Below are 27251 nucleotides of genomic sequence, written 5' to 3' on the forward strand. Positions count from 1 at the left end.
TTGCCAACAATTGCTGAAGAACCACTATTTCTCATCCTCACTTGGCCAGTAACACTACTAGTGTAAGATGTGAAATACTCCTTGTGTGATGTGATGTGGAAGGACGCACCTGAATCCACAACCCAACTCATGGCATCATCACAAACAACACTATAACAATCTTCATCTTCAATGACTATATAGTCCTCATTTGTTGCAGTCATGGTTGAACTGGTCTCAGCCTTTTGCTTGGTTTTCTTTGTGAGTTTCCCCTCTGCAAGCTCTCTTTTGTACTTCCTGCACTCGCTCTTTATGTCTCCCGGATTGCCACAATGAAAGCAAGTAATATCTTTTCTCTGTTTTGACTTTGATCTCCCCTGGATTTGCTTTTGCCTTGCTGAAATCTTGTATTGCTGTGTCCACGGTTCTCATTCTTCCCATGGGTTTCAGCCACATACGCATCAGAAGAAGAGGCATCACCCTTTTCCTTCTTTCTGGCTTCTTCATTCAGCATACTGTTCTTCACCATCTCCAAAGTCAGCTTCCCATCCGGAGATGAATTGCTAAGTGACACAACAAGCGTGTTCCAACTATCAGGCATGGAACTCAGCAGCAACAAATGCTTGCACCTCATTCTCAAAGTTGATCTTCATGGCTGAAAGTTGATTTATATGGCATTGGAAGACATTCAAGTGCTCAATCACACTTGTGCCATCTTGGTACTTAAGCTTTGCAAGTTTTTTGATCACCGACGCCTTGTTCATTAATGTCTTCCTCTCATACATGGACTCCAACTTCTGCCACATCTCATATGCATTTGTGTCATTTGCAACATGGTGGAAAATATTATGGTTGATGTATAACCGAATCATACCTACTGCCTTTCTGTGCAACACTCTCCATTCTTCTTCCGTGACACCTGTGGGTATCTTGTCTTTCATAATTGGCTCATACAAATTCTTGCAATAAAGGATGTCTTCCATCACGGGCTTCCGTAATGAGTAATTGGAAGAATCAAGTTTTATCATGCCACTTGTAGTAGCACTTTTCTTCCAAAGCCATTGTGAGCAGCACTTCCAGCAACAATCAAGCAACTGGGATTTGCAACCTTCTAAGCAACCAAGGCTCTGATACCACTATGTTGGGAATTAGCACACAAATGCACTTGTGGTTAACTGATAACTGCAGCGGAAACAAAGTAATCTCAGCACCACAACATGTACTAATTCAAGGATCGTTGCTTAGCACGGAAGGAAACATATGCAACAACATATACGGAGGCAGAAAATGTTAAGCAGTAGGCAAGACACTCCTCGGCCTAGTGTCTTGTGGTAGGAGTAAGTTTCTGGACAGCACCAAGCATCAATAAAGATACACCAGATTTACGTGGAAAACCCCTCAACTTGAGGGGAAAAACCACAGGCCGAAGCCACCCAAATCCTCTTCCACTATTATCAAATGTGGGATACAACAAGTTTTTCTGTAGACAGCACTAGAGGATCTTATACATCAAGATTTTTAAATCTTGGATGAACACAACAAGATTTGGGGCTCAAAAACTAGGGATTGGAACAATCTCACCAAAGATGGTGGAACCGAAGCTTGAAGTAGACAATGTAGTGGATCTGGACCATCACAACCTTGGGGAGGAGCTCCCTTTGCTTCTTCCTTCAATCTTCCTCTTCTTCCCTTGCTTTTTTGGTTTTCTCTCTTCTTCTCTCTTGAAAGATGAACTGACTTCTGTCACTCTTGGTGGTGGTTGCTGGTTGAAGGGTAAAGCATCCCCATCCACTCATGCGCAAAGTTCAAAATGACACTAGGTCATAACCCTAATGGGTAGTGGGCTTCTGCACCTCTTTGGGCTGCCTAAAAGGCAGCCCACATGAGGAGGATATCCCAGCACATACCTTGTTCCTACAATACTTGTAATTTATAGCGGATCTGCTAGAGATGCTAAGACCTAAATAGGGTTCGGTTTGAAATGCCCTAGTTAGCAGTTTCGCATACTGAAAAAAATAGCACGCTATATCATCACTAATAGCACGCTATAGCGTTTAGAGAATTGCCTCGTTAAATTAATCAATGTATAATGTCTCGCTAATAGCACGCTAATGGCATATTTTTATGGCCGCGCTATTTTTGTACTATAACGCACTATTTTTTTTTCCTTGGTTCCGAAAAGGGAAAAAAATGTTAAGCCGGCGACGTCACTATGGAGTAAACCACGCAAAGGGCAGAGTCCAAAACCCAAATCCAAAGGAGCACGTCGCCCTCCTCTCTCTCTCGCCGTTGTCTTCACTCCAGTTGAAGTCGTCTCCGCCGTCCTCGTGGTCGGCGCCCGTGCCATCCGAAGCCAGGACTAACTCTAGCCCTAGCGCACACGCGGGAGGAAACAGGAAAGGGGAGCGGAGATGTCGTCGTGGCTGCGCAGCGCGGTGAGCCGGGCGGTGGAGGCCGGCGGCCGCAGCGGCGTCGCCCGCGCCGTCAAGGGATACGCGGACGCCGTCGCGCACCACGCGGGGCAGGCCGTCTCCGACATCCTCCTCGACCGGGGGGTGAGCTCACGGACCCTCCTCGTCCTCCCCCTTCGCCCTCTTCCCTCCCCTCTTCGCCGGCATCCTGTTCGATCTCAACGAATCCAAATTCAGCTTCTTCTGACGACGTGAAGCAAGGGCGGGGATTGCTTGAGGGGTTGTTAATTCGTTACCTCTGCGCGCCAATGTGATGAACTCAGTACACTAGGAGTCCAAGCTTTAATTTGTGCCATTGGGCTACCGTCGTTAGTGCCCTAGCTTGTGTTCACCTCGAATTGGGGGCTCAGCAGAGCTATGTGACGAGTACGCGAAACCTGTTGTTTCGTGGGCAAGTCTCGCTGCTGAAGTATCCTTTTTAATGTATTACACAAGGAAAAACTCCATACAGTATTCATGATTCCTGTGTGCCATTTTACATACAGAGCGAGTCCAAGGCTTCGGTATTCAAATGTGTTGTCCGTGAAATATCATCTGACTTAGAGTTGCTTTCTTAGGAAGTTACATAAAAGGGGCAAATTAAGAGTATGATTCTTACTCCAGTTTTGTATGTGAAGCATAGTGGTCACAGGTCAGGTTGCAAGCTGAACTCCAACCTGGATATGTTTATAAGTTATATTTATATGAGATGATCTTATGTTTATGCTGCTGTATTGTTCATCTATTCTGCGACACGCAATAGTTGCACATGAAGGAGAAAAAGGTTGAGTGAAGACTTTTTGATCTAGTGTAGTATAGGTTAACTACCGTTGCTGTATGTTTATCTGTCTCCTTTTTTTTTAAAGATGTTTCTTACTGTGTGGTTCGCAGGGCACACAGAGCTTCAAAAGTTTCAAGAAAACAGTAATGCGATTAGAAGAGGCAGCAGTTTCATGCCGTGGGGGTGAAAGAATTGAATTATTAAGACGTTGGCTGGGAGCATTACAAGACGTTGAGGCTGCTCTCTCTAGTTCAGATACAAAGGATCCTGATGTTCATGATTCTGCTGGTGAATTGGATCTAAAACCGCCATTGGTGAGTCTGCGTGTTTCATGTTCATCTTGTCTTGTGTATTTGTTTGTTTCACCTAGTTATTTTGAGATTGGATTTTGTCATCTTTCTTTCTTCTTCTGTATGTATCTTAGTTATATTTTAGACTCCCCTGAGTTTACATAACTTGTTCGGAGCAGACCTTGTTTGTTGATCCTGATATTGAAGGAGCACCTATGAACTTCCGTGATGTGTTCCTGTACAGCCAGGCACTTGAAGATATTACACAATCCATGGTGAGTTGGCCCAACCTTGCTGCCCTGGTCTCGGTCTCTTAATAATTATTAATTATAATCTATTTTACCGATTTCTTTCTTTTCTGAATTGTAGATCGCTGTTATTAGTTCTTACTCAGTTTCACGCTGGACAATACTGACCTTTTCTGTAAACAGATTCTTGATGCTCCATCTGAGGAAGAAGTTTCACTTCTTCTGGAAATTTATGGGTGAGTTGCTTCTGAAATAACTTGCTAATATTTTATGCAATTAAACTTTTCTCAGCCTACAGTGTTAATTTATCAACATTCTTAAGTGAATCCTCATAAAATGTTCAACACTATTACTGTCCTCCACTCACTTCGAACTTTGCTATTCTTTGAAATTTTATGACAAAGAACGAAATGGGAGCTTCACATATGCATCCTACTTCTGATAAACAGCATTTCTGTTGCCTCGTACCATTCCTATGTTGTGGAGTGATAGTTCTGACCACTTTTCTGGGTCAACTCGTAATGAACTAATGACTGGATTTCTTTTATCTCGTCTTCTATTCCAAGTCTGCAATTGTGTTTAGAGCATCTACAGCCGGATACAGCAAATCCGACCCCTCAAACGCCCGCGGACGCACTCGGTCACGCCTCAAATAATCGATTCCACAACCGGATACCTCAAATTAGAAACCTCAAATCCATACTATTACATGCAATGTAAACGTAATCTTAAGCGGAGCTTGTCCGGCTCTGCCGTGCCCATGTCCGGCGGCTGGCTGCGCCCTTCAGAGTGTTGTTCCGGTCGCTGGCGAGGTAGAGTAGGACATGGGACACGGACCGGCTCACTGGACTCAAGGCGCTGCCGTCTCCCATGCTCTACTCTTCCTTGTCGGAGCCCAGAACCCTGATGGTGCCGATAGACGTGAGATCAATGATGGATCCGTCATGGGAGGAGCTGGCGACATCCACCCCCCCGACGCGGTTGCGGCGCCCGGACTGGTGCACCATACGGGGCGCCGAAGAGTGCGACTCCGCCTCGCCCACGTCCACCGCCACGAGGGCTGCCTCCGTCTCCCGCGCCCGCTGCCTCGCACAGCGGGAACGCCTTGCCATGTTTGCGTCGGACGACGCCCATGCGTTCACCTCCTGCTTGGCGTGCTAACAGAGGGGTTGCGCACCCGCCACCGCATTCGAACGCCAGACGGACCGCACCGCCTCCGGTGAGGCAGCGGCGACACACCTCGCGGCGAATCCATGCGTCATTTGGGCGGATGCAATGGATTCCCGACGGAAGGACTCCAAGCGCTGCCGTCGGGCGGCCTCCTCCCGGGAGCGGTGGAGCGCAAGCCGGACGGTCATCTCCTCCTCGGGACCGCGTGGGATGAGCTCGGGGTCAACGGATCTGGAGGTGTAGGACTCGGATCCGCTGCCCGCCATGCCGGAGAAGGCCGAAGATCGCCGGACGGGAGCTTGGGTGGCGTAGGGGAGTGAAGTGGAGTGGCTAGGGTTTGGTCTGGGGAGCGGATGGGGACGAATATATGTGGGGTTGGGTGGGCCATCGTGGGCCGAGTCCGACGTGGCAGACGCGCCCGGGCCTCCCCATATCCGGCCCATATTTGGGCTGGATATGAGGGGTGTCGGTCAGCGAGGGCGTTTGAGGCCGGTTTGAGGCGCCCGTCTGGGTCGGTTTTTTTTGACCGGGCCGTCCACCCGGGCGTACGAGGGAGGTTTGAGGCGCCCAGCTGTAGATGGTAATGTTGGCTTTGCCTTTTCTCCTAGAGAAGCTAATGAGGTAGCAAATAGTTTAGCTAAGCATTCTTATTGTACCAGATCTTCCTACTCTTGGGATACTATCCCTGACTTTATTCTCTCTGACATTGTAAACGATATGGCTACCATTTGAGGAAAAAAGTCTCTTATTTTCAAAAAAAAGGTTTGAGGCGCCCGGCTGTAGATGCTCTTACCATCCAATATAACATTACATGTTCCTTACGTTAGGTGCTTTGCTTTCCGCTCGCACTTAAACACTCTTAACTGTTATTAAGTAAAGGTATTCAAAATTTAGTTTTTCTGAGCATTCTGTACAATCTGAGCTACTTGACAGTTCACACATATCTCTACTAACTCCTCTTACCCGTGAATGTTTTCTAGTTACTAAATGCCCCTTTTCTTGCAACTAATGTTGGGTTTCACAGCCTGTGTCTCGCTGGTGGGAAAGAAGTCAATAAGGCAATCATGAACAATGTACAAGACTTGGCCAAGGCTTTCTCAAATTACAAAGACGAAGTCCTGGTAACTTCCCAATTGCCTTTAATCACATATGTTTTATGAAAATCACATGATGTTTAGGAACGGTATTTAGTATTCTGCTATTTGTGTAGTTTTTGTACATTACCACGAGCGTGTCCTAGAGAGAACTTCAGTATCATTGGTTACACCAAGTAGACCCTTCTGAACTGGGCCATTTGGATCTGCTGCCATCTGTTACCTTTATACTCCTGAAGTGGCTGAAATTTTTACTGGCAGTATGTTCTTCTACAAAACCGCTGCCTAATTTTATTTCAAGAACTAACCGACTTGGAGATGTTCCTTTCTGTCGCACCATACATGGCTACAGGCACATCTCTCCAATAGATTCTGGTGGATATTTGAAATTAAATGTGTTCTTCATGAAGACATTTTGACGAAACTGTAGTGGCCATGCTAAATCCTTTTGGTTGGGTTTCACACTCTGACTGTGCTTACCCCTTGCAATTGGGGAATTGCTTATGCGGTGTCTCTTTACCTTGGCAATACTGCAGAAACCTAAGAAACTACTCCCTCCGTCCCATAACATAAGATGTTATTACAACTGATATACTATTGGTTGTAATAACATCTTATATTATGAGATGGAGGGAGTATTTCATAAGCAAAAACAGATAGCCTTTTGCTAGCAGTTCTTATTTTTGGAAAATATTTTCCAAGGTGTGTATTCTCATATAACCACGTGGTGAAAAACTAACTGTGATGCACACATTATTAAGCTCTGTAAATAGGGAAATATGTCCAATTCCAGTAATTCATTGTATCTGTGTGAACAGGTGAAGCGTGAAGAGCTACTTGAATACACACGGAATGTCATTTCAGGACTTAAGAGAAATGCTGATATTATGAGGTGAACTGCTCATTTACTTAATCGTCTAACTAGCTATCTTGTATTTTGAGTATGTGTTACCTCCAGATGTGTTTTCAATTATCAGACATTCTACTTTGTAGTATATTTTTACGCAGAACAACAAAAAAAGTCAAATGGTGTTTGCATTTTTCTTTGCTTTCTGAAGTAACAACACCTGCAGTAGAAACCAAACTCATGTGATGCCTCTACCGAATCTTCAAGATGTCAAATATTGTGTATCATACTTTTAGATACGTGGTGCTTTTATTTATGATCTCTTGCTATATTAGCTTCTTAGTTTGCACCTTGTATTTAATTTCAGGATAGATGCTGAAACCCTTGAATTGTGGAGAAAATTAGATGGGAAGGAGAAATCACGGTCCCAATCAACTGAAGGTCAAGATAAAGCATCAGAGAAGATTGCTGTTGCCAATATCGAGGTGTTACATAATCATATATATTATTACTTTGTGCTTGCTTCCCTTTCTATTTGTCATGGTTTGTTAGCTAGTGTCTAGACTTATATAGCTAGATGTACTAAAGGGCTTTTGCATTGAGGATTTCCTCTGGCTCGGGAATTTATTTTGTATCAGTTGCACTGATGGCTTTATAATCGATTAATTCGAATTGCAAATCATTTCACAAAAGTTTCAAAACATTTTTTGCCTTGATAAATATATGGCCCTGTGCTTATCTCCATGTTCAAAAATATATTTCATTCTGGGCATGGGCATGGTCTCCCATATGTAAGTTTGGCCATCATATTAAATAACTTTTATAGTTACATGTTTGCATAAAAGTTATACAAAGGTAGTACTTGATGAAGTACATTTCATAAAAAAATTATTGTATAAAAGGGCAGCCCGGTGCACGTAGCTCCCACTTGCGCAGGGTCCAGGGAAGGGTCCGACCACTTTGGGTCTTCTGTACGCAGCCTTTTCCTACATTTCTGCAAGAGGCTGTTTCTGTACATAACAGATTTGTTGTATCATCCTGCAAAAAGTGCCATCATCTCACACCATCAGTCTAAATAGCAATTTACGGTTGAAGTTAGTAAAGTTTGACTTCACTCATTCTGAAGATCAATTTCAAAAAGGAGGGGCTATGTTTTTGTCTGATTAGATATACATTCTTATGCATATGACAAATGTCCTGCATAATTCCGGTCATTTGTCTTTTCCCTCCTTAATGTACATGCGTACTGAATCTATTTACTATTGGCCAATATATTTTCCATTTTTTGTCAATCCATTTTATCTTGTTCTCGTGATATTTCTTGTCAAGGCTTGCAAAGATGGTAACTGTGTTTTTTGTTTTAATCCAGGCCTTAAAAGAAGCACTTACTGAAGTCCGCTTTTGCTCTAGAGCGGAAGAACTTCTACTGAAGAAGAAGTCGATTGCTCCTGGAGATTCCATGGAGATTCATTCTCAGAAGGTATTATTAGGTTTTATGTTTAAAACATTTTTTGATATTGTCAGTCCACATCTAAATAGAATTCCTTCAAATGCAAATAAATATTGATGTGAAACATTATGTCACTTTCCCTACACTTAAGCTACTTTCTGGTAAAGTAATTTAAGTTTCCCAACACAAAACTGTGAATTCAATACCTTAAGGAAGGAAGTTTTAACTTATTGAGTTATGACGCCTTACATTCCTTAAATTGTTATTGCGATAGTCCCTACTTTTAATGAGATAGTTGATAGACTTACATAAGAATGATAAAATAGTTCTACCCCGAGAAAGTTTGGCAGGTAAGATTTGTGTGGCTCAAAACTGTGTGTTATTTACCTTTTGGTGACTAGTGATAACCATGTAAGCTTTTCAGCTTTAACTTCAAGTAGTTTTTTCAGTAGCTTCAGCATGAATTCTGCAACCTGCAGATCGATAAGTTAAAGGTCCTGTCATAAAACTCTCTCTCACTATCTTTACAAAATCTTGCAGGTTGATAAGTTAAAGGTCCTGTCAGATTCCCTTTCTACCTCATCCTCCAAAGCAGAGCAGCGTATTATGGACCACAGGTTTTATTTCTGAGAATACCTTTTGCTTTATAGTTTCATGAAAAAATATATTTTATTTTATGGAAGACATGTGCCATGTTAGTCATTCTCATTTGTATAGTAATACAGATTTATGCTTCTTCATGGATATGTTCCTGTTCTGTTTTGTTGGAAATTTTTGGTCTAGTATCATATTTTAATTTTGTACTTATACCAGGCGTCAGAAAGAAGATGCTCTGAACTTTCGTGTGAAAAAAGAGAATGAGGTGAATGCGGCTGAGAAGGTATGTTTGCTAGATTGTATGCATTCATGCAATACATCGGTGTAATTTGGAGACTTCAATTTCACGAATCATTAGAAATGTGTGCCCATTTTGAAACTTGAAATCACTCTCATTTGGTTCAGTAGGGATCTCCCCGCATCCAGTAATCTGGATGTTTGTTTTCCTCTGTAATCCCTACAGAATTCCTGCGACCCAAATAGGATAAATACAGTCAGCTTATTTTGTCAGTTGTCAACTGCTAAATAGTATCTGTAGTTAGGAAACTTAGGATACATATCTGTGTCTGTACACATATATTTGAAGCTTCCTATTTCCTAAAGCTTGCATATTGTGGAGTCGGTCATGCTTGTTTAGTATGGGCCCCTCAGAACACAAATCTCTGACTGTTTTTATGTTAATGTTTTGTTGCACATATTCTAATGTCTGCACCGATATGCAAATATCTACTCCCTTTTAAACTGCATAAACGTCTTACATTTATGCATATGGTTAAGTGCTCCTTATGTCTTCCACCCTGCTTACTGTGTCATCTTTAATGTTATTTTATTTTTATGTCCTGATAAAGGGATTGCTTGCTGAGATTACTGAATTGGAGAAGCAAAGAGATGATCTTGAGGCTCAGTTGAAAAAGGTACCTTTTCCGCTCCTAGGAGATATATTTTGATGGGGCCTTGCAGATTTTAATTGCATGCACCCCTATCGGCCTAATCCGAGTTCAGATCTACATATATTTGTGGTATAACCCCACAAGTTGCTTGAAATTCGATGGAGTAACTTCTCTGTTGATCTTATTATAATTGTTCATTGGTAAGCTTAAACTGTCAATGAAGTAATGAGGCATGAGTCAAGATTATCTTCCAGTATGCAAAGAGTGCAAGATGCAATAGAGTAAGGCTACGGGTATCTGACTGAGTGACTGGTGACACAAAATAGTTGATAATTTGGCCTAAAACAATGAGTCATGTATTTGCTTGTCGTCTGACCAACTGATCCGAAAAAAGAGACATAAAAAAATGCTACATGTAGAGATACTAGCTGAATGCCCGCGCGTTGCCACGGAATAGCACACTTTTATTTTTTAGGTGCTCATTATGCTATCCATCTCTTTCTATAACTCCGTCATGTAGAAATACAATGTGTATTGTCCCTTCTTTCCTGACTCTTGAATGTCCTTGGAATTTCCCACAACTCCATCTATGATGTGTCATCGCTTCGAAATGAGTTGACAGGATGGCAACTATAAAAGGCAGATTTTGGTTCTCCATTTCTCCAACTATCCACCCCTCACCTCCACCACCCACCACTCTATTGCACAAATGTAATAGCAAAGAAAAATTCTTGTAGCAAAATTTTAAATGTATACTATATTTTTCATTTACAAAACCGAAACTATTGCAAAATGATTTTAACTGCAGATTCGACATCATCATTTTCACATCATATACTCCCTCCATGCTAAAATATAGTGCGCCCGCGTTTTCCGAGGTCCAATTGACCATAAATTTAACCAACAAGATCGACTGCGGCAGGAGAATTTTTTTTAATTGAAAACTTCTTTTGAATACGAATTCACTGGTATAATTTTTGCTCCCGCCGCAGTCTGTCTCGTTGGTTAAATTTAATTATGGTCATAGTTGAAGCACGGGAATAGATGAAGCACTACATTTTGGAACCGAGGAAGTATAATACAACATGTTAAATAAAGGTTAATCTAGACAAGAATTGTCAGACAAGCTATAGTTAATGTGAACAAGTACTTTTTTCTGCAACTCCATCTATGATGTGTCATCGCTTCGCTCGCCATTACCTATATGAAATAAATTGTTAGGATAGTAACTATAAATGCACCATTTCCTTCTCCATTGGTCCAACTATCCACTCCCCCCCCCCCCCCCCACACACACACACTTTATTGCACGAATATAACTGCGGCCATAAATTTTCTGTAGTGAAATTATATAAACATAATATATTTTTCATTTACAGAACGGCAACTATTGGAAAATGATTTTAACTGCAAATTCTAAGCATCATTTTCGCATGATATAATACAAGATGTTAAATGAAGGTTAATCTAGACATGACTCGGTAGGTAGTCTACATTTATTTCCAAGAAATTAAAATAATTTCACTTTACATTTTTTTTCATAATCCATACACATGTCCATGATCTTACTGTAGACATGTTTAGAATAGACCGCATGTATGCCATCCATGCTTGCTCTCCAGCCGGTCCCCAAAATCAGTGTTGGGTCTCACAACACATACATAATGTAAAACTCAGATGGTTAAACCAGAATACTTCATTTCTGAATTCGTGCAGTGCTGGCAACTACGTAGTTGAACAATCGCCATAGTAGCATAAGGCGTCAGGTACTTGCAGATTTGAACACTGGCCGGCTAAGCTGTACACATAACAAGAGAAACATCAGGAACTTCTTAAACAAATAACAAGAGTGTGCAAAGGACGGAAGATGTAAGGTTCAAACACGTCGTTCCGACCCAGCAACAACCAAAGTCAGTTAATTCATTTTGTGGCAAACCAAAGTTCATTAAGTAGTTATACCGGATAAGCAATACTTCATGCTACACGGATTCAACTCCAAAAAAGAATACTATTATACTCTATGTGAGGACACAATTCTACAAGATTTGAAAGGATGAAGTCATGTGAATGGATCACCTATATAATATATGAAGCACTAACCGGCAATATGCCAATTTAGTGTACCTCAAAGCAATGCGGGCTGATGTATCAGGAAGTTATAGATCCTAAACTTTTACAGTATATGTTTACTATTAGGCATGAACAGACATTACAAACTCAAAATTCAGTTACCGCAAAATAACAAGCTCCAAATCATATATAGATGGTCCTCTGTAGAGAAAAACAAAATGCTAAACCAAACTTCCATGGAACAGCAAGAGGTGCATGAGGTCGGCCCAAATAGTTGATCCGTCCTCGTTTGCACCATTATAAGAATACTTGATAAAAACTGAATAATTCGATGATGTTTGATGCTAAAAACACAAGGATTTATCAAACATAACTACGTAAGTCAGGTCTTTGCCCATAGTTGTCAATGTGATGTCGATCATTAATGCCATAAGAGGACTATCATCCATAACTGTTTTTTACCGTAACACCACGTACTGACATAATACCAGTGTTGCCGGCTTTTCCTAGTTCCACGGCCAGATGTTGTCGCCTCACTTCCACCGCCATCCTTTGTTTTCCCTCGCTCATAGGTGAGCTTTTCCACCGTGCATACTGCGTAGAACACATATGGTGGTGTGAAATCAGGACAACACGCTCCAGCTATGTTCACATCGTCGAAAGGTCAGCAGAATTAGGAGTGGAGATTTTGTATTGCTTATGTCAAATCCATCTATCTCTGACAAAAATAGGATTAGATGGGCACTTTTGCAAGTATCCATCCTCTCTCTCTATCTTTCTCTCCATACCAGATCAAGAAGCAACCACAAACAAGTGTTCTCACGCCCCTTCCTGTCATCCCCCTCCTGTCCCTTTCCTGTAGACGAACAACAAGAACAAATATGTGACGCACCTGGCCAATAGAAGAGTCTGAGTCGGATAGAGGAAGGAAGCAAAACATCCTTTGATCAATGCAAGGTAACCAAGTCAGCACAACAAAAACTGAACCAAATCAAGCTGAGAAGCAACTGAAAGGGGGACTTCGTTCTACCACCTGGTCGGAAGTGATCGCGCTGTCACCGCACAACCCTGGAGGTCGCGCCGGTGGAGATAAATGTCGCCACCTGCCTGAACAGCCGCCTTCCGTCCAGGTCGGTGCACTGGCTCGTCGTTGGTGGCACACCGACACTGGCGAAGGCTGCGTACCTCACGTACCCAACAGTAGTATAAACCATCGGTGGCGCAAAGGCACGGGGAGCAGCCGAGCAAGTGTTGCATTGCCATCAGCGGAAGTGCGGCGACAGCACCGAGGAGGAGGCGAGGAGCTGGTGGTTTCCGGTGTCCAGGGCGTTCACGCAGTAGTGCGGAAGTGGGAGATGATCGGGTGCTTCGCCCGTGAAAGTGGAAGATCTGATAGTTTTGAAGGAACGGGGAGAGAGAGGAAGTGGGAGAGGAGATCGGCGGCTTCGGCCTGGACGGCGGCTGCGGCTAGGAAGACGTAGGGAAGTGGGAGAGACGGACGTGGGTGGGCTTCAGACAGATCGATCGTGGGCATAAGAAGGGCGTACAAGACCGTGAAAAAACCGCGTGCGGGAGAGGGGACGTGTGTACGTGGATCCAGGTGAGGAAGCGGGGGCGTGAATTGATCGATAGCACTACGGGGTGGTCGAACCATCACGACGTTCGATCCCCCTTTAATAGTAGAGATATCCATAAGATGATAATTGAAATAGGAAATCCAATTAGTATCCACCATTATGCACCTACCCCTCGTTTAAATTAAAGCATCAATAATCTACTAGTATCATTCTGTTACACTTGCTTGAGAAGTTTATGTGTTGTTTCTACAACATATTAACATGTGCAGTGAATTTTGAGACTTCAGCACCCCCACACCATCTTCAGAATATTCTTTGAGTTATGTTTGTGAAGATATTTCTCATTGGCAGGTCAATATATCAATTAATGCTGCTGCTGTGCGGCTCAAGACAACCAGGGAAGAGAGAGACCAATTTGATGAAGCGAACAACCAGATCATATTTAGTTTAAAAACGAAGGTGCTGATACTTTCCTGTTTTTTAGCAGTTCAGCTTTACGGAACTGCATTCAACATTCTTTTTGTCATACTGCTTATCTTCTCTTTAGCTTCGTTTTAGCATATTTTGTACTCAAGATGGTGCTTAACTTGTTTCCTTTCTGCACCAACTCAGGAGGATGACCTCTCGAAATCCATTGCCACGTGTAATGTGGAAGCAAATGTGGTAAAGACCTGGATCAATTTCCTCGAGGATACCTGGCAGCTACAGTCCTCATATAATGAACAGAAGGAAAAGAAAACAAGGTATGTAGCACTTGTTGCTGTACCCTGATTGCTTCTTTTATATGATGCTTCTCCTTCTCATGTGGAAGTTCTAGTTAGAAAATGTTCTTCTATGTAATCTATTGTGCATGAATGTCGTAATATGCTATGGCCTTTACAGTGATGAATTGGAGAGATGTGTGAGAGATTTTCTGAAGTTGACCAAGCATCATCTTTCAGCCTTCAAGGTAAGTCTTTTTGTCTACCATATCATCCATGCTCCTGGATATGTGTCTCCATGTTGTTTATGTCATCTGCAAATTTTGTATTCATCAGGAAGTCCTAAGCCCGTCTATTGAAAGTATCCAAACATATGTGGATAATTTGGCGGCCTTGAACTCAAGGTACTTCAATCACTTTGTTCTCTATTTCTGGTACATGTACTTGAGGTGCCAATTGGCTTCATATTTATGGTTGTACTTCTCTTGTAGGGAGGAGACAAGAGAGCATGAAGATGATGAAGCATCAGAGAAGACAAACCCACGTAAATCCCTTGAGGAGGAATATTTGGAAACTGAAAAGAAGGTTCGACTCAGCAACTTACCTTGGTTACACACACACAAAAAAAAAACTCGAACAGGCAGGAGAGCTGCCCTTCATTATATTACGAGAAGATTACAAAACAGAACAGACCCAGAAAGGGTCCTAACACTCACACGTAACACCCACTGAACACACATACCACCCAAAAAAAAACACCAGACAGGATTACAGGCGCGCCAGGACAAATCAAAGAAACGACCACGAGACCAAACAAAGATCACAACCAAAGAGACTCCAACTGAAAGGCACCAGCAGAACACCAAAGAGTGGATTCCTCTCATATCTCTTGGGCAAGCTGACTGAGGCTAGGATTCCTACCCTCGAAAATACAACCATTACGGTCTTTCCAAAGGAACCAGGCAACTAGCATATGACCAAGGAGTGGAACCCCTTTCGCCAATGAGAATCAACTAATAGCGTCGCCTTAAACCACCAATTTTGGAAGGAAAAATGATTTTGGCCAACACGTGCCACCTGGGCCAAGCCAATTGACTGTAGGGTCTCCACCCAAACTTGTACAGCGAAGACACAGGCGAGCAGCAAATGAGTAATGGTCCCATCCACCTGATCAGAGAGGGCATCTTGTGGGTTGAGGCAGACCTTGGTGTTCAAGACGATCAGAAGTCCAGCATCGGTGAAGGCAAGCTAACCAAATGAAATATTTCGCTCTGGGTGGGATGACCAAGATTTCCTAGGTCTTTGCCAAGGTTTAAACTTGGTGCTGCCTTCAAAGATTTCCTAAGCCGACCTGGAGGAGAAGGTGCCTGACGCGAAGGCTGACCATATGGGTTTGTCTTCCACATCATCTTGTAATTCCACTCCTTCAAAATCTGAATGAAATCCTCCAGAGCTTGGACTGTAACAGTCCATCTGATATCTCTAATCCAAGTATTATCCAACAAAGCCTCTCTGACAGTTCTCTTCTTAGTAATACGTTTGGGAATCAAACAAAAATATTAGGTGCAAGATTGTTCAAAGACAGACCCAATAACCACCTGTCAGTCCAAAATTAGTATTTTTCCATTACCGAGTCAGTCTTGACCGAGCTAGAGAACATTGCCGCTGCGTAACTAGGTACTGATGTGTCAAAAACAGCCCAAGACTGATCAGGTTCAGTCTTCTGGATCCAAAGACATTTCATTCTTAGAGCCCAGCTGAGCATTTCTAAGTTGTGTATGCCCAGGCCACACAACTCCTTAGGTCTGTACTCGCAAAAAAACAAAAAAAACTCCTTAGGTCTGCACACCTTAACTCAAGCAAGACGACAGTGTTCGTCATTAAATTATCGTGCCCCTTCCACCAAAAAGCCCGCCTTCTCTCGTCGATTGCCTTGATCAACCAGCGAGGAACATCCGTAGCCAACAACAAATATAATGGGATGAATGTGGGAACGGCCTTAACAAGCACTGCTCTACCAGCAGGGTGAATGAGAGCAGCTTTCCAGTGGAAGCCGATCGGTGGCCTTGTCTACCCAGGGTAGAAGGGCCGCCTTGGTTAGCTTCTTGACAGAGAGGAAGACCAAGATGTGTGCAAGGACAATTTACAATAGAGCAAGGCAATATCTGTTGGAGCACAATGATAATTTGCAAAATTCAAATCCTGTTTTCCTTTTACCAGTTGATTTCTTGCATGTTCTTTTGCATATATCTTACACAATATTGTTGAAAATGCTTGAAGCAGGCTCCTAAGTGATACTGTCATTTGCCCAGCAAAGTATTCGATATTTTATTTTGTTTTACTGTAACTGGCTGATGATAGTGAACAAATATTTCCAGATTATCATTGCTTTCAGCATCGCAGACCACATAAAGAAGTTGTTCTATTCAGAGCATGGGGCTAACTCTAGGTATTGCGGGCTATTCTCATCTTGATGAATATTTTTCTAATTTGCATCCACCCTTTGGAATGGGAAGACTGAACTTCAAGTATTTGTTCAGGAGAGATGACCCAGAGGTCAAGAGCCTAATTGACGAGATCGAGAAACTGAGGGAAGCATTTGAATCTATAGAAAGGCCAACACTAAGCATCGAAGATCACAAATCAAAGCCACTGCCTGAGGAAAGATCTGACTTGAGCCCTTCGCCTATCCAAGCACCTGTTACCCCCAAAGCCGCGCACGTCGACTCCCCAAAATCTCCCATGAAGCCTGAGCAGCAGCAGCAGCTGGATCCTGATTCTGAATTTGCAAACCTGCGAGCAGACTTTGGGAAGGACGGCAAAGATTACTCAGCCGAGGAGATCAGCGGGTGGGAGTTTGACGAGCTCGAAGAGGAGAGCTGAATGCCGACACATCACCCGAGCCCGGCAACCAAAAACTACCTAAGATTCGGTTTCCGCACTGACATGTGTCTCCAGTTCCGAAGCGCCAGGGAAAGGTGCACCGTTGGATGTATATAGGTGTCGCTGTCCGTGGACAATTGACCTGTAACCTTGGCAAGGCAGTTGCTATTTGTTTGTTCTTGCCATGACCATGTTGCGTATTACTCCCTCTGTAAACTAATATAAGAACGTTTAGATAACTAAAGTAGTAATCTAAACGCTCTTATATTAATTTATGGAGGGAGTACATGTGTACTGATCAGCACTGTTGTAAAACCTGCAAGTCTGGACTTCTGTTTAAATATATACACATACATTGGGATTCAGATATATTACTCCCTCCGTTTGGAATTACTTGTCTTGAAAATGGATGTATCTAGAACTAAAATACATCTAGATACATCCATTTCAACGACAAGTAATTCCGAACGGAGCGACAAGTAATTCCGAACGGAGGGAGTAGTAAACAATTGTAGTTCTTTCTTTGTTGCCGAACTCATCCACCCCCTTGGATGGTGTTCAGATTGAAGGCATGTTATCGTACAAAGTTTGATGCTGTACCAGCTGGCAAGTTGAAACAGATAGCGACACTACCCATTATGATGTTATATCTAAACTATCTCGTCTGCATGAAATTCTTGCAACACGGCCTGAAAGCTACCTGGGTTTCGTATGCTATATAATGCTACCGCCGCGGTCAGCCAGCCAGTCCGCCCGCCCAAACAAAGCTCCACTGCCCGTGCATTCCCACCTCCTACGCCGCGACGCTCCGGGAGAAATATACAAGAATGGAAAGCGCTGTCCAGCACATGGCACCGGCCGTAGCTGGTGACCGAAGGCGTTGCCGCGGTCGCGAGGACGATCGGTCCGGCGCTGCGTGCGACGTGCTCGACAGAATGCTCGTGGGCGATGGTGTGCCGCGGACGTGGTGAGCCGTGCGCTTGGTGCTCGACGAGATGGCATGTCAGGACGAGGTTTGCCGCGGCACGGTCACGTCGCTGCCGAGTTGCAGCAGGTTCGGCGTTCAGCAGGCCTGTTCACTCCCTGTGTGCAACTCTGAGTACAAGCACAGTAGTCGTGTGTGCGTTTCAAGCGTACACATCCTCGATGGGTTCGGCTCCTCCTCCTCTGCAGTTGCCTCCAGATTTCAGGACTTGCTTGTCGCCAGCCTGCCATCATAACTTCCCACAGAAACAGGGTAAAGAAGAGGAGGGAGCACAGTCAGCGTTGACACTAGTTTCTTCTTACCCCTGAGAACGACAGCCTAACCGAACCGATGGTAACAAAGCTGATGTGCAGATCTAGCATCTCTCTTTTTTGGTTTTTGTTTTTGAGATCAGATCTAGCATCTGTTGATCAAACCGAAATCTTTGTTTGCATCATATAGTTAGCTACCCAGGTTTTTTAAACCGGCACTGGTAGCTACTCCATTGCAATTGGTCTACTTACCATTGTGGACTTTTGTCTACAAATCTGATCCCAATGCTACCAACTAATTTGGCTTATCGGAATGGATTGGGGTGGGCGTTGGAACTGACCTGTCAGGCCAGTGTTATTTATGAAATGTCACGAGATGCATGTTCGTCGGCTTGACGATTTTTCTTCAGTTTTAGTCGGCCGCTGCATGTCGTAATTAACATTAATCAAACTAAGACTAAAGACTTTTGTGGCCATTGACCAAAGGCTGGTTCGTTGGCGACTAGTAGCAAGGAAAATGCCATGTTGTTCAGCAAGCATTTCAGGGCCTCTTTGATTCGCATGAATAGGGAAAACACATGAATGGAATGTCATACCCATTTTGAATCCTACATGATTTGAGTTTGTTTTGTTGCACTGTAGAAAAAACAAAGGATTTTTTTTCGAAAGGTTGGAGTGGAATGTTAGATCTCCTATGAAATTAGTACAAATGATTCCTTAGGAAAAGTTTCTATATGGTCCAATCATATGAATCAAACGACCAACGTCGGAAAAATTCCTAAGGATTCCAATTCTCCAAAATTCCTATGAAAATAATTTGAACAAAGAAGCCACCAGTGGTTTTGAGATGCAATTTTCTGCCAGCCAAGGTGTATATATGAACAGAGTATCTTGTAAGAAGGAAACTGAACATTTTTTCGATTCTGCTACTTCAACAAATTGCAGTTTAGTACAATTAACTTTTTAGTGATCCCATAACCCCGTGTAAATGCCGTCGAGTACATCAATTGTTTTTTTTTGAACTTACATCAATTGTTTGTTGAAAACATAGAGATTTCTTGTGCCAGATGTGGCCAAAATGCTGTAAATGGAACAGCACTGGCATCACCATAACATTCAGGATGGTATACAATACTTGAACATATATGCTTTGATGGGTTCAGTTCTCTAAAGAAAACAGTAGGTTGGACTAGACAAATAAATTTGGTACATTGTCGAGTAGTATTAATTAGTAGCAAATTGGGTCAATTGGATGGATTAAACAAAAGTAAGGGTGATGGTGACAAGCTGCATCGATCCATTGTTTGCGGCATCTTGGTCTAACACAGATTTTGATAGAGAAACAAACATGTTTCTTTTTTCCCTCAAAAAAATGTTTCTTTTTCTTAACATAACTTGAGAAACCGAATATGCTTAATTCTCATAGGAACATTTTGGAACTGGTTCATTTCAAACGGCTCGCAAATTGTAGCACAGACGATCAGACAAAACATCAGATAATTTATTGCATCACACTAGAGCACTCGACCACATGCACACTGCACGTACACACATAGTGTATATCTCTACTGACCACCAACTAATAATCAGCTTGCAGCCACCTGGTTGGTTCCTGAAGAACCTGATGATCTGGGGAGAAGATGATGGTGAACGGCGCCGGCACTAGTGACGTTGGTGGGGTTGATGACCCTGCAGTTGCGCCTGATCTCGCCCTGCGCCCCGGAGAGCACCTCGATCTGCCCCATCTTGAGCATGGACCTGGCGAACCTGGTCCGGAACGCCGCCTCGCTGCGCACGAAGGAGTCCACCAGCGACTTCATGGTGGCGTTGGTCAGCAGCGCCGCGTCCGACTGGAAGAGGCCCAGGTTGTTGGCCAGCCCCACGTAGTACTTGTTGTCGAACCTCGCCGGCGTGATGAGGTCCATGAGCGTCGTCGTCGTCGGGAACGTCTGGTTGCTGTTCGGCGGGCAGATGCCCTTGAGCAAGAACGCGTACGCCTTGCTCAGCTTCGGGTCAATCTGTTAACGTATGGTAACAAATAATTAGGATCGTTGAGTACTCAAAATTCCATGTTTTGATGTGTTGTTGAAGAATTATGTAAGTTACATTACCCCGTCGGTTGTGTTGGGGAAGTTGTAGATCCGCTCGGTGAAGCTGCTGCAGTGGGAGACGCCGATGTTGTGGGCGCCCGAGAGGACGACGATGTCCTCGACGGTGAGGTTCTTGGCGGCGAAGCCGGCGACCAGGTCGGAGGCGGTGGACGTCGGCCCGGGCAGGTTGTTGAGCGCGTCCGTTTCGGTGGACACACGGCCGTCCCGGCGCCCGGCGGGCACCTGGTACCCGAGGCCGCCCGACAGCACGATGCTGTCCCGCGCCGCGAAGGCGAGGACGTCGGCGCAGGAGACGACGCCGGGGCACTGCGCCTCGAGGGCCGCCTTGGCGCGGTCCACCACGTCGAAGAAGCGGAGGCTGGGGAAGTTGGGCGCCGAGTCCTTCTCCGCCTTGTTGCCAGGCGTCGAGTCGATCAGCACGGAGCCGTCGCAGCCCTGCAACAATACCCGTGCATGCATGTGAGTATATGGACGCTGTGAGTGCGTGCATGCATGCATGCATGCCGTGCAGTGTGGTAGCTAGCTTGGCTTACCTTGACGAAGCAGTCATGGAAGTGGAGGCGGATGATGGCCGGAGGGACGCCGGAGTCGTTGCCGAAGGCGGCGGCCACGGTCTGCTGCACCAGGGTCTCGGCGGACGGGCTGGTCCTGTCGTAGAAGCCCACGTCGATGCATGCGACCACGGCGTCCGACGAGAGAAGCGCGGCCAGGGTCACGACGGCCAGCGCCGCGGCGAGGCTGAAGCAGTGTTTCATGGCTGCTGCTGCTGCTGATGTGCGCTGTTGCTTTGCAGCTTAGTGGATATACTCTTTACTGATTCGTGGGGTGTGGTTTTATAGGACGCTGGGTAAAACTTGAAAGGGCATTTCTGTCACTGCATTACTTAACTGCAGGGACCATTTTAATTTTTTTAGAACAGCTTTTTTTTAAAGACCCGGCTATCACCAGCTTCATTGATTTAGCAGAAAGCAATGAAAACATGTAGATCAAGTGATCAAATGGATGAAATTAGAAAAGTACAACTAGCCCTCCCTTTCTAATGGCTAATTTTCACTAATTGTGTCCCCGAAGGGAGGCTCCATGCACTTGGCTCCGGCCAATCTCCACTGCTCGATGTTGTTCCCGATTGCTGAGATGACATCTTCAGCCCGAGGTGTTTTTGCCCTGAAGACGCAATAGTTCCTTTCCTTCCATAATTCCCAAGCAATCATGATGATCATTGATCTGACTCCTCGCCTATTAGCAGGTGCAGTCTTGTTGATGATGAGATGGCAGTGCTGTGTCGAGCTGAGCTGAGATCTCACTCTTGGGGTTAGCGAGGGGCATCCAGACCATCTGGCACTCTTTCTCCAGACTTGTTGCGAGAAGCTGCAGCTCTAGATCAGATGTATAGACTGTAAATATTGTGGAAGCGTTAAACCCTTTTCTCGGGCCGCGATTGTATTTATATTGAGGATGCCGTGGCTTACAAGTCTGACGATCAGGAGATTGATCGTGAAGTTACAAGAGAAGGTCGGTACATGAGGAGGTAGACAGAAGTAGAGATAGGAGAGGATTACAAGTTTAAACACTAGTCCTATCTCAATACAACTATTCCAACACTCCCCCTCAATCTGAACCTAAGGAACACCAAGGTTGAGATTGTACTTGAATTCATTGAGCCTTCTCATGGTAAGAGGTTTTGTAAAGCCATCAGCTAGTTGATCACCAGTAGGAATGAATCTTATGTCCAGTAGCTTTCGAGCTACTCTTTCTCTAACAAAATGGAAATCAACCTCAATATGCTTTGTACGTGCATGGAAAACAGGATTAGCTGAAAGATAAGTTGCTCCAATATTATCACACCACAATCTTGCAACTTGTGGGACTTTAACTCCAAGCTCATACAGTAATGTCTGAATCCACATCACTTCAGCAGTAGCATTTGCTAGAGCCTTATACTCAGCCTCAGTGCTTGACCTTGAGACTGTAGCCTGCTTTCTTGCACTCCATGATACAAGATTTGATCCCAGAAAATAGCAAATCCACCTGTAGACTTTCTATCATCAAGACATCCTGCCCAATCTGCATCAGAATAGGCAGATACAAGCAAGGAGGGAGACTTGACAACTTTTAGTCCAAGATCTCCTGAAAAACTGAGATACCTCACAATTCTTTTAACTGCAGTCCAGTGAACAGTAGTCGGTGCATGCAGATACTGACATACTTTGTTAACAGAATAAGAAATAACAGGACGTGTAAGAGTCAAGTACTGTAATGCACCTACAACACTTCTATAGTTTGTTGCATCCTCAGGCCCAAGAGTTTCTCCACTATCAATAGTAAGTTTTTCCGAAGTTGAGAATGGTGTACTTACAGGCTTGCAGTTTTCCAATCCTACTCTCCTGAGAATATCTTTGGTATATTTTTCCTGAGACAGAAGTATGCCATCTTTCATCCGTTTGACCTCTATACCAAGAAAGTAATGAAGATCACCCAAATCCTTAAGAGAAAATTCCATCTTTAAATCCTTAAGCAGACAAGTAGTAGCACTTGGACTTGAGCTAGCAACGATTATATCATCAACATATACTAAGACAAAGATAATAATATTGCCTTTGTTGTAGAAGAATAACGAAGTATCAGCTTTAGATGGTATAAACCCAAGTTGTTGTAACTGAGTGCTCAACCTTGAGTACCAAGCTCTTGGGGCCTGTTTCAACCCATACAAAGCTTTATCCAATTTGCAAATATAGTGAGGTGTGCTCCTGTTTTCATAACTTGGTGGTTGCCGCATAAAAACCTCTTCTTCCAGAACACCATGAAGAAACACGTTCTGAACATCTAGCTGCCTTAAACCCCAGCCTCTGGAAACAACAATGGACAATACAAGTCGAATAGTAACTGCTTTAACGATAGGGCTAAAGGTATCTTCATAATCAATACCAAACCTTTGTTTAAACCCTTTTGCAACTAATATAGCCTTGTATCTGTCTATACTTCCATCAGACTTTCTTTTAATCTTATACACCCACTTGCAATCAATGACATTTTTGCCTTTTCCTGGTGGTACCAAATGCCAAGTTTTATTTTTCATGAGTGCCTCATATTCGCTATCCATAGCTTCTTTCCAATCTTTACTAGCAAGTGCATCATGTAGATGAGTTGGCTCACCCATACTAGTAAGAAAAGCACGTTTAATCTTATCATACCTGATAGTTCCATCTTTGTATTCTTTTTCTTTAACAATACCAGATTTTGATCTTGTGTGGCGACATGGAAGTCCAATGCAGAAGCTGGTACACAAGTTTGAGTAGAGTTTTCTACCTCAGAAGATCCCGCCGGATCCCATGCATCGTGCAGCTCCTGATCCTGCTCCCGATCCGAGGCAATCGGGGAGTCAGGAATCCTCCTAGCGATCGGTGTGCTATTAGGAGAGCGCCGCGTGGCATCCACAGCGGCCAACCGCTCGGTTGGGTCGGACGCGCCTCCTGCGCCAAACCCCACCCTTGTCGCCTGGTCGGCTACTGGCCCATTCCACGCACGGGTGGCGCTAGGTGATTCGCGGTGGCCCATGCTGGGTGGGCTGGTGGGGCCCGTGCTGCTGGGGCTGTCGACCATTGCGTCCGATGCATGCAGCGCGCTGCTGAGATCCGCCTGGGATCGCGTGTCTGTTCCTCTGGATCCCGCGCCATTGCTGCCAGCCAGATCCGCCTGGGATCTAGCGCCCGGTTGTCTTCATTTGCTTGCATAAAATGACAATCTGAATCTGCACACTTAGCATCAGAATTAAAATCTTCTTTCGGACTAGTCATATGATCAGCACTATTTAACTCTTCCCCGTGATCTGGACTAGGCATATAGTCAGGAAGAAGTGCAATTTCTACACGAAGTAAAGCTCCAGCATTGGGATGAAGTGTGGCAAAAGGAAAGATTGTTTCATCAAATACAACATCACGAGAAATATATATTCGTCCGGTAGAAATTTCAAGACACTTGTATCCTTTATGGAGATTACTATAGCCAAGAAAAACACATTGAGTGGAACGAAACTCAAGTTTATGGCGATTGTAAGGACAAAGATTGGGATAGCAAGCACACCCAAAGATTTTGAGAGAATTATAGTCTGGCTTTTGTTGGAACAATTTTTCCAAAGGAGTGATGTTACCAATAACTTTGCTAGGAAGACGATTAATGAGATAAGTGGCTGCGATAAAGGCTTCATCCCAATATTTTAATGGCATTGATGCATGAGCAAGAAGGGATAAACCAACTTCGACAATATGACGGTGTTTACGCTCAGCAGAGCCGTTCTGTTGATGAGCATGAGGACAAGATACATGATGAGCAATGCCAATATCACGAAAGAAAGAGTTGAGCTGTTCATACTCTCCTCCCCAGTCACTCTGGACTGTGATGATTTTTCTACCAAATTGACGTTCAACAAGCTTCTGAAATTCTTGGAATACGGAGAAAACTTTAGATTTGAACTTAAGCAAATATATCCAAGTAAATTTGCTAAAATCATCAATAAAACTAACATAGTATTTTTTTCTTCCAAAAGAATCTCTTGCATGACCCCATACATCACTAAAAATAAGTTCCAAAGGAGCATGAGACACACTATTTGACCTAGGATAAGGGAGTTGGTGACTTTTGGCACATTGACAAGCATCACAAACAGACTCAACATGTTGACTAGATGACAATGGAAGATTGCCTTTATTCACTACTTGCTTGACTATGATCGAAGAAGGATGTCCTAATCTTTGATGCCATCTTGCCAATGAGGGCTTGACGACGGAGTAGACTTGACGATGACGCTTTCGACTAAATGCTCTGGATGTGATGGGGTACAAGCCTCCAATGCATCTACCGTGATGGAGGAGCTCCCTCGTTGCCCGATCCTTAATAAAAAAAATATGTAGGATGAGTTTCAAAGAAAACATTGTTATCGGCGGTCAAACGAGACATAGATGCAAGGTTTTTATCGGCTTGTGGAACATGAAGGACATCTTTAAGAACTAGATCACGTTTAAGAGTAGGGGAATTAATAGATGCTTGACCAATATGACGTATGTCCATACCTCCTCCGCTGGCAGTGTGGATCTGGTCATTGCCGAAGTATCTCTCCCTCATGGAGAGCTTCTCTAGCTCGTTGGTGACATGGTCAGTAGCTCCCGAGTCAGCGTACCAAATAGAGCCATCTCCACCACCTTGCTCCCTTATTGCAGCCGCAACGAGACGTGCATCAGGGACAAAGTCCTCGTCATAACGATGCCAGCAATCCATGACTTCATGGCCTGTGTAACACCCTCGATGCGACTATATCTCCCACGTGTCGAGGCACGACTTAGAGGCATAATCGCATTGAAGGCATATGTCGCAAGTTAGGCAATCTTCACAACATCCCATGTAATATAGATAATAAAAGGGGAGATAACATAGTTGGCTTACACTCGCCACGTCAATCAAGTACATAAATAACATTACATCATCCAAACACTCATGGCCCGACTACGACGCCAAAATAAAAGATAACCCAACATGCGACACGGTCCCAATCACCCCAACTGGGCACCACTACTGATCATCGGGAAAAGAAACATAGTAACGTTGAGAGTCTTCGTCGAACTCCCACTTGAGCTCATACGCGTCTCCTGGAGTGGAATCATCAGGCCCTGCATCTGGTATTATAGTAATCTGTGAGCCACAGGGACTCAGCAATCTCGCACCCTCGCGATCAAGACTATTTAAGCTTATAGGCATGGCAAGGTAAATATAAGTGGAGCTGCAGCAAGCGACTAGCAAGTATGGTGGCTAACTTATTCGCAAAAGAGAGCGAGAATAGGAGGCAAAGCACGAGCGAGAAACTAGAGAACAACCTGCGCAAACATTACTCCAACACCGTGTCCACTTCCTGGACTCCGCCGAGAAGAGGCCATCACGGTAACACACTCAGTTGATTCATTTTAATTAAGTTAAGGTTCAAGTTATCTACAACCGGACATTAACAAATTCACATCTGCCCATAACCGCGGGCATGGCTTTCGAAAGTTCAAATCCCTGCAGGGGAGTCCCAACTTAGCCCATGACAAGCTCTCACGGTCAACGAAGGAATAGACCTCCTCCCAAGACGTTCCGATCAGACTCGGTATCTCGGTTCTTCAAGACACTTCGACAGGTTAAAACAAGACCAGCAACACCGCCCGAATGTGCCGACAAATCCCGATAGGAGCTGCACATATCTCTTTCTCAGGGCACACTCAGATGATCTCTCCATACAACTAAAACCAAACCTCGAGTTTCCCCGAGGGGGCGCTGCACAGGACTCTAGTTTGGACCAACACTCAGAGGAGCACTGGCCCGGGGGGGGGGGTAAATAAGATGACCCTCGGGCTCCGGAAACCCAAGGGAAAAAGGGGCTAGGTGGAAAATGGTAAAACCAAGGTTGGGCATTGCTGGAAAAGCTTTAATCAAGGCGACCTATCAAGGGGTTCCCATTATAACCCAACCGCGTAAGGAACGCAAAATCCGGGAACATAACACCGATATGACGGAAACTAGGGCGGCAAGAGTAGAACAAAAAACTAGGCGAGAGGCCGAGCCTTCCACCCTTCACCAAGCATATAGATGAAATAAGATAACAAGATAATATAATGATATCCCAACAAGTAAATAAATGTTCCAACAAGGAACGGCCTTCGATCTTCACCTGCAACTAGCAACGCTATAAGAGGGGCTGAGCAAAGCGGTAACATAGCCAAACAATGGTTTGCTAGGACATGGTGGGTTAGAGGTTTGACATGGCAATTTGGGAGGCTTGAAAGCAAGTGGTAGGCATCGTAGCAATGGCATAGCAAAAGAGCGAGCAAACTAGCATAGCAAAGATAGTAGT

The 27251-nt window shown here is 44.1% G+C and overlaps 2 protein-coding genes across 2 annotated transcripts; one reads left to right on the forward strand and one right to left on the reverse strand.

Annotated features, from left to right (window-relative positions):
* Positions 1-2216: 2216 nt before the first annotated feature.
* LOC123039280 (coiled-coil domain-containing protein 150) lies at positions 2217-17392 on the forward strand. Its single transcript, XM_044462508.1, has 18 exons — positions 2217-2534; positions 3321-3524; positions 3680-3775; positions 3932-3984; positions 5943-6039; positions 6831-6904; positions 7227-7344; positions 8229-8339; positions 8850-8926; positions 9123-9189; positions 9755-9820; positions 13795-13902; positions 14056-14186; positions 14326-14392; positions 14481-14548; positions 14636-14729; positions 16523-16593; positions 16685-17392. Exons 1-18 carry the CDS (start codon positions 2391-2393, stop codon positions 17025-17027), a joined length of 1989 nt encoding a protein of 662 aa, XP_044318443.1. The 5' UTR covers positions 2217-2390; the 3' UTR covers positions 17028-17392.
* Positions 17393-19708: 2316 nt separating this feature from the next.
* On the reverse strand, positions 19709-21182 carry LOC123104339 (peroxidase 5). Its single transcript, XM_044526199.1, has 3 exons — positions 20908-21182; positions 20375-20809; positions 19709-20281 (listed from the first exon to the last, which is right to left on the reverse strand). The coding sequence occupies exons 1-3, from the start codon at positions 21127-21129 to the stop codon at positions 19850-19852; spliced, it is 1089 nt and encodes a 362-aa protein (XP_044382134.1). The 5' UTR covers positions 21130-21182; the 3' UTR covers positions 19709-19849.
* Between the last annotated feature and the right edge of the window lie 6069 nt (positions 21183-27251).

The sequence above is a fragment of the Triticum aestivum genome, chromosome 1A, assembly GCF_018294505.1.
Source record: "Triticum aestivum cultivar Chinese Spring chromosome 1A, IWGSC CS RefSeq v2.1, whole genome shotgun sequence".
Lineage (NCBI taxonomy): Eukaryota > Viridiplantae > Streptophyta > Magnoliopsida > Poales > Poaceae > Triticum > Triticum aestivum.

Coding starts and splice junctions, on each gene's coding strand:
- LOC123104339 (XM_044526199.1), bottom strand. CDS start 21,129: ATGAAACACTGCTTCAGCCTCGCCGCGGCGCTGGCCGTCGTGACCCTG. Junction 20,810..20,907: donor TCCATGACTGCTTCGTCAAG/GTAAGCCAAGCT, acceptor GTATTGTTGCAG/GGCTGCGACGGCTCCGTGCT. Junction 20,282..20,374: donor TCCCCAACACAACCGACGGG/GTAATGTAACTT, acceptor ATACGTTAACAG/ATTGACCCGAAGCTGAGCAA.
- LOC123039280 (XM_044462508.1), top strand. CDS start 2,391: ATGTCGTCGTGGCTGCGCAGCGCGGTGAGCCGGGCGGTGGAGGCCGGC. Junction 3,525..3,679: donor TGGATCTAAAACCGCCATTG/GTGAGTCTGCGT, acceptor TGTTCGGAGCAG/ACCTTGTTTGTTGATCCTGA. Junction 14,730..16,522: donor ATTTGGAAACTGAAAAGAAG/GTTCGACTCAGC, acceptor AAATATTTCCAG/ATTATCATTGCTTTCAGCAT.